The following is an 11,591-nucleotide window of genomic DNA, read 5'->3' as shown; positions in this document are numbered from 1 at the left end:
GTTACCCCCGTTAGGAAATGAAAACAAGGCTCAGCTTCTTGGAATGTCTATGTCTAACAGTGCAGAACAAACCGTGTCCTTTCATACAAGTGGGGCACCAAATTTCAACTTGTTAAATAAATTTAATGTCGGTCCACTGGCCTAGCTCAAAACCATCTGTATTTCATCACCCTACACTATGCTATGGACCCAGTATAGGCAAACAGTAAATCTTACATGATAGGAAATCAAGATCTTTACACCCCAAGTCAGACATTCTCAGATGAAACATTTCCTTATTTAATAGGTACATGTCCACTTTCTTATTCAACATTTCACAACCAAGTAGCTCAAGGCAAAGAAATTATTTGTTTACAAGATTGCTAAAGCATCCAGTATCTCGTATGAATAGTAAACGATGAAGAAGAGACAGATTATACACTTCATAGATTAAAAAGATCTCACCATGATGCAGAGCACTGTACTGGAGTATACCACGTCTGCAGTGATTCTCTGATTCTGGATATTAACTGATCCAAAATCCGACAACTTAGGTTATACATACTAAAACGAGCTATTTTTTTAATGCTTTTCACGAGTCACGACTTCCACCATATGCCAAGAAAATAAGCAAATGGCATTGAACCAATCTGGTAGATACCACAAAAGTTCACTGGTTTTGCAAAAGTTTTAAAAACCTCTCCCAAAGCCCAAAATAAAAGGAAAAATGTCAAACTTAAAATATTTTTGGGAGACGAGAATGCTAGATCAAAAATCCACAAGACGGGATATACTCCAATTACCATAAAAACTCTCTGAGAAAGAAAAGTGAAAACAGATTTCATCAAGGTTTACACCTGAGCATAACAATGTAAGTCCCTTAAATAAGAGAAAAAGAAAAAAGAGGGATCCAATAACAATGTCCTCAGTACACTGTACACCCACCCATGTTATCACTGAAATAATATGGATTATGGACACATAGTACATGCATATGTGATGCAGAACAGGGGAAACTCAAGATTAGAAAATAATCAACAAAAAAAAAAACTGAAACACGATATTGAAGCATAATTACAAAGGCCTTACAGAATGTTAACCAAGCAATAAATAATGGAAATGAAGCAAGACAGTTTTATTATTGAACTTAGTATCATGATTCATTCATGAACTCTCTTAAATCTATTTTTTTTTTTTACTGCAACAAAAAGTGACTCGATTCAACAACCATGCTTACATTCATAATAAAGTAAAAATTTAACATATGAATAAAATTTCATAGATTTTATCACCTGAAATCACCGTCCAAATGCTCCCATCTCCATTTTTATATTCCATAATCCATATGATATGCCAACCATGATGATCATCGAAAATGTATGTTTGAAAACTTCCAATTTCCCTCTCATCGGCCATCCTGGCATAGCTAGAAGCCGGCTGGACTTGGTATGTCGGCAATTCCGCACTATATAGAATAAAGACAAAAACGCAAGCAAAGCACACAGGAACCTAGAGCAGACTCTCCAACAAAATTTACAGCATGGGGTGACCGGGACCCAAAATCCCCTTTGATAGCTAAACTGATTGCACTAATGCACAACTGCTTTTGCCCACCTTTCTACATATGGTTCCTCCCAAACTTCCTTGATCAAGTTCATGTCCAAGTTTCGCGGATTGACTCTACAAATTTTATAAAGAAACGATCAATTCCGCTATTCATTAGCATGTTTTTCATAAAGCATTAATCAATTAAGAGTGAAGCAAGTAAAAAAAAAAAATTGAACCTTGGCAATTGATTCAGCTAACAAATCGTCATCTGGAATTGAATCGCCGGATTCAAAATCCCCTACCGCCATACAGTCCTTAGGCGTTTCGAACATCGACAAAGGAAGCTGCTTAACAACGACACCAACGTCAAAATAAATGAGACCGGAGCTGGGATCATCGACCCCAATCCCTTTAACCGGGAACCAAAGAAACAACTCTTGAGCCGCAATCCCCGACAACGCCCCGATCTGCCCATAACTCAAGGTACCTGACACATTGGTATCAAAATGCAACTGGCTTTCAAACTTGGCATTACAGGCCTGATCCAAATGAACCTCGAAGCGGCCCGTATCGTCGATGTCAAATCGGGATATACCCTTCGGAAGCAACCCCATGGGTAGCCCATGGGCCTTTAGGATATCGTAAATAGAATCTTTCTCGCAGCTGACAGCCGCGAAGATGAAAACAAGGTGAATAAATGTGGAAACAATTAAAGGAATCATCATTTTGGGGAGGGGTTCTCACAAGGAATTTTGTGTTAAAGCATGGGGATTGGAGAATTGTTGGTCATAGAAACGGGAATTTAGATTTAGGGTTTATGGAAAATCTGAGATGAGAAGAAGAAGAGGAAGGAGAGGGTGTTGCCAGCTTGAATACAGAAAGGATTAGGAGAATGATGAATTATTGGAAGTAAAAGACTGCTCCCTCGATTTTCCCTTTGTGTTTTTTTTTTTTTTTTTTGGGGGTGGTGGGGGGACAGTCGCCGTTATCTTCTACGGTTGGGGTTGGTTTCTCATGTACGATTCCACCAATATTTTACTGCCACGTTAATGGATATATTGTGATTATAAAAGTTTAATGCGCGACTCTCCCGGGGCTTCGGTTTTACTTTTCGCCCTTCATTTGCTGTTCACGCACGAGAAGCTTTTGTGTGATAGACGCGCTTCTAAGGAACGTGGTGGGGTAACCCACAGTGACTGCGCCGCCTGTGGTGATTATGGTTAGAGCGCTGGATTAAGGGACAAACACCCCCCCTCCCCGAATTAATGTCCATATTTGTTATATCTATTTTCAGTAAACTCTTGTTATTGATTTTTATTGTTTAGAATTAATTCTAAGATTAAAATTTTAATAAATTATGAGTTTAACTACATAATTTTAATTTTTATATACATAATAATATTTTCACAAAAATCATTTTTATTCGATATAAAGGGTGAAGATAGATAACTCGTGTCAAATATGTGTCTAAGAGTTTTATAATCACTACATTCATGTCAAGATGCAAAAATTATTTATCTCTAAACAAAATTAACTCGCTGCTTTAAAACTGTAAATTAAGTTAAAATATATTATAAGTTTTTGTACTCTTCTTATATTTAGAATTCAATCATTATATTTTATTTTAAGAATTTAATTTATCTATTTTTAAAATTTAAAATTTAATTCTAATTATTAATATCATTAAAACGTTTCAAAATAAAATAAAAATACATACATAAAAACCATATAACTAAAAATAATATTATAATAAACTTAAATTTAACAATAAAATATAATAATTTGTAATAAATTATTGCATCGTTAGCAAGAATGACCATGTTTTAATTTTAAGTAGATTATATAAGCAGTAGAAAATAAAACAAGTGTTTTAAAAGAAGAAAGGGGGGACAGTGCATGTGAAAGATGGAGAGATTTGGACATTGGTAGAGTGATTATGATGATGATGATTTTGTCTTTACATAAAATAATTTCATGGGATTAATTGGAAAAGAAATCTCCAAAGCATGTCTTTTGTGAATAATTGGTGGGTATTTTCATGAGGATAGGCTTGGGCAGGTGTATCCATTTTCCTTAGCTTTTCAAGGAAAATAAACTAGTTGGGGTCTTTCTTCATACATTATCATTAACTCCCGTACGTTACTAACTCATTACCCATCATGTTTCTTAGCCTACCAAGTTTTAATAATTAACTAATGCTATAACCCAACACCTTTTATTTATAAATACATCCGGAATCTATGTTATTATTTTTTTAAAATTTAATTTACCATTACATACCAACTTTTTAATAATGAAACAAAAACAACTCTCTTTTTCGGGGAAGAATGTTTATTTGAGAGTAATTTGTAGTAAATATATGAATTAATATTTAATACGTATTTATATATTATAATTAGACTTATTTATAAGTTGAGCTATTCGAACAGACTTGAAAATTTAAGGCTTCATCCTGCTTGATTTTAAGTTTATAATATTTTATATTATGTTATTTTTATATATTATATAATTTATAACACAAAAAAATCTATACTAAATATATAATACTACTCTAATGTAAATATTAAAATAATATTAAGATGACTATATAAAAATTTTAATAAAGAAAAAAATTAAATTATTAAATATTAAATTAAAATAATATAAATACTTTTTTAAAAAAAATTAAAAATTAATATGGGTGGACTTAAAATGGGCTTATGTTAGTCTTTTGTAAATATGAGCAGATTTTGGTAAATTTCTAGACCCATATTTCAAGTCGGACTTAGGCAAGCATAAAATATTTTAATATCATACTTAGACTGACTGACCCATGAACACATCTAATTATAGTATATTGTAAAAGATTTTTAGACATAAAATCTTATGAAAGAATCAGTATTTTTTTATTTAAGTGTAATTGGTTATTTGTAACTTTATTTTAATTAAAATTAAACTTGTAACACTTTAAAAAATTAATAATAAATTTAGTCTTTAATATTTATATTCTTTACATTTTTGTCTCGATTCTTTTATTCACACTTTAATAAATTTAGTCTTTTATTCACTTTACAAAATTTAACACATTACATAAAAATTTAGAAAATGTTAAACAAATTTATAAAAATTCTAAAAAGTATCCATGCAACAATAAAGTAAATGTGACATTGTCGCATCAATGTTGCTTTTTTTAAGTTGTCATATCAATGTTGTTAAATTTTTATTAGTTGATTTGATGTCAAATGTAGTAATTATTTTAGTTTATTTCCGCACTTAAGGAGCTTGTTTTCTAGCACTTTCAGTATTAAGTATTGCATTTTCGATATTTAGTAGTTAGTATTACAAGTTAGTAAAAATAAGTGTTTTTAACACATTTTGTGAGTGTACCTATTAGACCGATACGGGCTTTAAGTAGTTTTAATTTGTGTAATTGAATGTGTAGGATGATGAATTATAAGCCCAATAGACGTAGGAGTAAAGAACGAGTGATGTACAAGCTTCTTGAGTCATCAAAGCATGAAACAAACCAAAGAAGGCACATAAGGCTTGTCGTGTCGCGCCATAGGCCTTGCATGGCAAGACATAGGGTCGATATGTAGCCCAAGTATTTTCGGGCTATTTTTGTCCACACAATCAACTTTATACGAAGACCTATGACGTGCCGAAGACCTAATTCAGGCTGTCAACACTCCTATAAATAAAACTTTAGGGGTTTGATGTAACTAAGTCGTCTTAGACACATCCAAAAACCCTTGTAGTTTAGGAGTAGAATTAGATTAAATTTTCTTTTACTTTTCATAAACTCTTTATTCTTTCCTCTTCGAATTGGTTTCAACCTAAGATTTCTTTTATTTAATAGAAGTATTTCAATTTATTTGCTTTTACAAGCGGTGATATTCATTATTCCAATAAACAGATTTGTTACTTTGTTCTTCACTCGACATTAAATCAAGATTATTCCAATCTCTTTTCTCTTCTGATTTATTCCTGTTATTTACATGTTTAATTCAATTGAGTTTGAGATTATGGATAACATGAGTGGCTAACTTCGTTAGGGGAGATTAACGAGTGGCTGGACACGTGATTAACGGAGGATTTAGGGTTTCTCGATAAGATTAGTTAGTTTAAATTACGCATTTCTAAACCCTAGGATTGACAACCCTAAGAAGTAATCATAGGTTAAATGAGATCGGGAGATAAGTTTTGTTGAGTAAAACATAAATTTTCCTGCTTGAGGAAGTGAGGTCGGGAGATAAACGACTATCAACTAATTAATTAATCAGTTAGAGGCTGGGAGGTAATAATTGGTTAATTGATAGCTAATCCACCCTAAAACCCTAATATAAAGTTAATTACAACCCCTAAAATGAGTTAATCTTCTTGATTAGTCTTATCGGTTTAATCATTTGTTTATTTTATTGCTTATTTATTTTAGTTATTTAATTCCTCATATTAATCCTTTTTTTTATCTGTCATATAGGATTTAATTACTATTATTCAGATTTGTTATTATAAAGAGATTTTCAATAGATTTAATCCATCCTCCCTTGGGTACGATCCTCAAAATTCTTCTATGTGTTCCGTTGTAAACACAAATACTATATTACAATTTGACTCATATACTTGCAGACATTGCCGATTTAATTTTTATATATTTTTGTTATGATATTTATAATATAAAAGATAACACATTTATAGGCGATCAGTAGTCTAGTTAGCTTTTATCCAAAAATAATAATTTGACTAAAATTTAAAGGTTAAGAGTGAAAGTCTTTTGAAAAAATAGCCAATGTGACAAAAGAGGTAAATGCTAGAAGTTAAATTTGTTATTATACCTTAAGATTATATTAAACTTGGCTAACTAATCTTAAAAGGAACAAATTCGAATCTTATTTAACTAAATATGGGTTCAAAAGTTCAATTACATGCAAAGAATGATTAGCATTCCTACAACGCCTATTCTAAGATAATACCATTCTAAGATAATACCACATTATCTTGCTATACTTTGTTGTGGTCTAAGTTTTGATTTATTTGTCTTAATTATTCTATTTAGCAATTTATGAAAAATCTAATTTTATTTCTAAAGCATTACTTTCAAATTTAAAAGAATTAAATATTTTAATAGAAAAACCGAGCCAAGTCCCTCCGAACATTGTGTCTGCATCCTAACCTAGTGGGTTATCTATAAGGATGGAGAATAAAGAGGGTGAGCTATAAAGCTTAGTGTGTTCAATCACAAGAAAATCAATGCAAACAGTCGATAGGTCATATTAAATAATAATGCATAGTATAATCACAGTCAAATAGCAAATCAAAGAATCGATTTTTCAAATTAACCATCAATAGTATCATAGAATTCACAATAGTAATTTCAGAATATCGATTTTTTAGTTCATCTCGTCGTCACAATATCTCAATGTTCACCACTATGCATATGCTTATGAATGCAATGCAATTTCAATTATTAGGAAAGGGCTTTACCTCATCGCTACACACCACAGTAGGAGTTTTCTAGAACTCCTCTACCTTTACACCACGTTGTGGATAAATCACTCATCGTTGTGGACAAACTGTTAGAAAAATGGGTTTGAAAAACATAGCGGAAAATAAATTTAGGAAAAAACCAGAGTTTTAAATTTTTTTTCAAAATAAAATCTTGGTTGTGATATCTAAAGTAATAAACGCTTAATCAGAATTGTACCTTTTCGATTTGTCTAGGATGAGTACTTCCACTGAGTAGTCTTGTCCGCTATCCTCAAACTTATGTCTGTCGAGTATGGGCTCGCTTTAAATCAGAAAACTTTTCACAAAAATTACTAGTGGGGTAATTTTACAATTTCTCTAAACTTTTGAGTCAAGTTGTAAATTAGAAAAGTATCTTTAGAAATTTTCTAGAATAATCTCTTCAGAGAATTTTGTCTCTACAACTTTATCTTGAATTCAAGTGTGTGTAAATAATGACCTAATGCTCTATTTATGTAAGGAGAGTTTAGAGAGTTTAACTATGATTAAACTTAATCACTTTAATTTTAAATTAATATAATATTTATCAAGATAAATATTAGATTAAATTTAATATTAAATCTTAGTAAAATAATAGAATGTTTATCTACAAGATAAACATTAAATTAAATTTAATATTAAGATAATCACTTTAATATTAAACTAATGAAATAATATTAAGATAATATTAAATTAAATTTAATATTAAAATATTAAAATAATATTATTTTTGGAATAATTAATCTGAAATCAAATTCTTTACTAGAGTCCTAGTAGGAGTGTAACCATTTCACTGCTCAACCACCGTAGGCCACTGGGACGCCGCCATCGCAATGTTGTGTCTAGTGATGTAGGTGCGACACCCTTACAGCACCCTAAGCCAATTCGGCTACTGCAAGTTCGATCTGGGTCAGTGTCGTCTCGACCGGTCCAGTCAAACCACTGGTTGGACTATCGGCTTGGTTTCACATACTGGGCTCGATTCGACCAGTTTTTGGGTCTTGATCTCAGTTTTGGGCTCCCACGCCCAATTTACAATCTCTGGTCTAATTTTTAAGTTCAATTACCCATTGGGTAATTGTTTGACTTGAAAATATCATATTAATTTTAATTAATTTGATTAATTTAATTTTAATTTATCAAAATTAATTTTTCAAAAAATCACTTAAATTTTCCAAATTAATTTTTCAAGAAATTTATTTAATCAAATTCTCTAGTTGAACAATTCTCATGACTACCTAATTTAATTTCACATGGAATAAATCGACTCAATTAAATTATTCCCAAAGTCGTAGAATTTTCTTCTAATTCAAATGTAGTTCGATCGAGCTTTTGTTGAGCTAGCGGAAGGACCAATCGGATGTATACAATTACGCTCTAGTGATTGCAATTATGTCCAGAAGCGTCGTGCGATAATTCACAATTACTTAATCATGGAGTCAGTCCATAATAAATACCATGATTAAAAACTCCTTATTGTATACTCTTTATGAAGCAATTCATCCAACTGATTTGTTCAATGACCTCGTAATGTGTGTGTTACCTTCATATGATATCCTTGATTTTTTTTAGTCACTCAATACAATCCTATTTTATCTCATTTTCACCATTATGTCTTCTTAATGATTAATATGATCATTTTCAACAAATGACTGTGATAAATTACTCGTTCGAGAACAAGCAACCCATGGCCACGTTCCATATTTATCAATCCACACACTTCAATGAGATGATATCATTAAATCTTTAATTGGGCTATGAATTCCACTGTTGCTAGTAAACTCATTCCGTACATAAGTCATGTACCCAACATATCGGCTATGGGCTTGATCATCTTTAGAGCATAAGCCTCCACTTATATCAAAGCACATGAGTTGCATACGCATGATTAGCGACTAACTCAAGATTTAGGTAAATCACACCATGAACGTCACAAGTGAATTAATTCACAAAAGGATTCAAAATTAATTCATCTTGGGTCTAGTCCAATGTATCATTCTACCAATGAATACATCTATGTCTCTACTCGTGGAGTCAACTACTTCGATAGCCAAGACTAGCCATCTTCCCAATTGGAATTGTAGATGACATAATAATATTTCTCAGTATTTGAATCAAATGCTCACTTTGATTCTTTTACGGGATAATGAACTCATTTAGATTATCTACTAAAATAAGTTGTCTTTCTCGCATTGTAAACGTTCTTATAATGCCATATTCAGTTTGAACTTTAGACAGTCAATGAGCTAATATTTGCTTGTCACAATTTCGCTATACATGCAAAATATAAAATATAGAAAATACAAAAGACATAATAGTGATGTGAAATTAACTTTATTTATTTATTCATTGTTCAAATAAATAGAAAACAGTTACATGTTTACTACAATATGGGCACATTTCCCAACAATCTCTCACTTGCCCTAGTGAAGTAAATGTGTCATGTTTCGCATTCCCATATCCTCGACGTATTTGTTAAAACTTTTAGTGACAAGAGTCTTAGTAAACGGATCCGCAAAGTTATCTTCAGAAGCTACTTTCATCACATCTACAATTCCTTTGGCTATTGCCTCTCGTATCAAGTGATACTTTCGATCAATGTGTTTCTTCCTCTTGTGACTTATCATTTCCTTGGTATTTGCTATTGCAGCACTGTTATAATAATACAGTGCTATAACTTTTTCTATACTAGGAATAACTTCAAGCTTGGTTACAAACTTTTGAAGCCATATTGCTTCTTTCGTTGCCTTAGAAGCAGCCACATACTCGGCCTCCATAGTAGAGTCAGTAGTGTAAGTTTGTTTTACACTTCTCCATACTATGGCTTCACGACCTACATCGAATACATTTTTCGACGTTGATTTCATTGAATCTTTACAAGTTTGGAAGTCTGAATCTGTGTATCCAACAAGAGTATGGTCCTCCTCAGAATACACAAGCATATAATCCCTAGTTATTTTAAGATACCTTAATATATGCTTTACAGTTTGCCAATGCTTGAGACCTGGATTCGCCTGATATCAACTAACCATTTCTACTGCGAAATAGATATCTGGATGTGTGCAAAGCATCGCATACATAAGGCTTCCAACTGCTGAAGCATATGAAACCTTACTCATATGTTTTCTTTCTTCCACTGTCTTAGGACAATCATCTGAAGAAAGATGAAAATCTGATGCAATTGGCTGAATGCCTACCTTTGCATCGTCATTGCAAAACATTCCAATACCTTATTGATGTATAAAGCTTGAGAACAGTTATCATTTTATTTTTTCGATCCCTAAGGATTCGAATTCCAAGAATATAATTAGCTTTACCCAAGTCCTTCATGATAAACTGTTGAACTAACCACAGTTTAACCGATGACAATTTTCTTACATAGTTTTCAATAAGTAGAATGTCATTGACATACAAAACGAGGAAGGCCATTTTTTTGTCCTTTATACGCTTATAAACACAAGGTTCATTAGTGTTTTACTCAAATCCAAAAGTCTTGATCATTTGATTAAATCTTTTATTCCATTAGCGAGACACCTGCTTAAGTCTATAAATGGATCTTAGCAATTTGCAAACTTTCTGCTCCTTCCTTTGAGAACGTAGCCAGTGGGTTGAGCCATGTAAATGGTCTCATCAAAATAGCCATTCAAAAATGCTGCATTGACATCTATTTGCCAGATCTCGTAATCAAGAGCAACAGCAATGGATAAGACTATACGGATAGACTTCAGCATGACTATCAGAGAAAAGGTCTCAACGTAATCGATGCCTTCTTTTTGTATGTAGCATTTCCCTACAAGTCTAGCTTTGTATGTTTCCACTTTCCCTTCCACATTTCTCTTCCTCTTGTAAATCCACTTACACCCTATGGGTTTAATCCCAATTGGCAAGTTTACAAGTTCCCACACCGTATTGAATTTCATAGAATCCATCTGAGCATCCATGGCCTATGTAACACCCTTAACCTGTATCCGTTGCCGGACTTGGGTTATGAGGCATTACCGAACATGCTAATACTTATACAAATATTTATTATAAATTGCAACTCGAGATTCAGATTATATATATATATATATATATATATATATATATAACTCAATCATATATTGTATATAAGTGTGACGTTTTATCAATACACAAAACATAGTTACATTATTAATTTCATTACTAAAATTTTAGGTTTGTTTATCAAAAGTCATGCAAGTGCAAAAATTCTACATCATTTAAATAATGTCCTTACCAAATTTATAATTCCTTTATGCGAAATTTATACATAAGCTTATATAAACTTCCCATATTATGCATAATTTCACAAATTTAGAACAAACATTCGGATACATACAAAGAACCCAAACCCTTCTTTAGCTATTCGGCTATCACATCTCAATTGCACATTTCATAACCTTACCATAATCAATGAATCAATATAATCATGCACGTACGCAAACCAACCAAAATATAAACATATATATAAGAAAAGACTCATGAGAGCTCATCCACATGCCATGACTGAATACTCAAACACATATATTCATTAATATTATCCAAATATCTTAAACTTTTAATCACTATTTTCATTCTTG

The 11,591-nt window shown here is 31.9% G+C and overlaps 1 protein-coding gene across 1 annotated transcript; it reads right to left on the bottom strand.

Annotated features, from left to right (window-relative positions):
* Positions 1–235: 235 nt before the first annotated feature.
* LOC108481341 (uncharacterized) lies at positions 236–2,648 on the bottom strand. Its single transcript, XM_017784512.2, has 2 exons — positions 1,764–2,648; positions 236–1,659 (listed from the first exon to the last, which is right to left on the bottom strand). The coding sequence occupies exons 1-2, from the start codon at positions 2,250–2,252 to the stop codon at positions 1,555–1,557; spliced, it is 594 nt and encodes a 197-aa protein (XP_017640001.1). The 5' UTR covers positions 2,253–2,648; the 3' UTR covers positions 236–1,554.
* Between the last annotated feature and the right edge of the window lie 8,943 nt (positions 2,649–11,591).

This window comes from Gossypium arboreum, chromosome 7 (genome assembly GCF_025698485.1).
Source record: "Gossypium arboreum isolate Shixiya-1 chromosome 7, ASM2569848v2, whole genome shotgun sequence".
NCBI classification, from domain to species: Eukaryota; Viridiplantae; Streptophyta; class Magnoliopsida; order Malvales; family Malvaceae; genus Gossypium; species Gossypium arboreum.
This window is presented reverse-complemented; position numbering and strand designations above follow the sequence as displayed.

Bases quoted from the DNA above. Each gene is read 5' to 3' on its own strand.
- LOC108481341 (XM_017784512.2), bottom strand. From the start codon at position 2,252: ATGATGATTCCTTTAATTGTTTCCACATTTATTCACCTTGTTTTCATC. The intron at 1,660-1,763 runs GTTCAATTTTTT...TAAAATTTGTAG, and splicing joins TAGCTGAATCAATTGCCAAG to AGTCAATCCGCGAAACTTGG.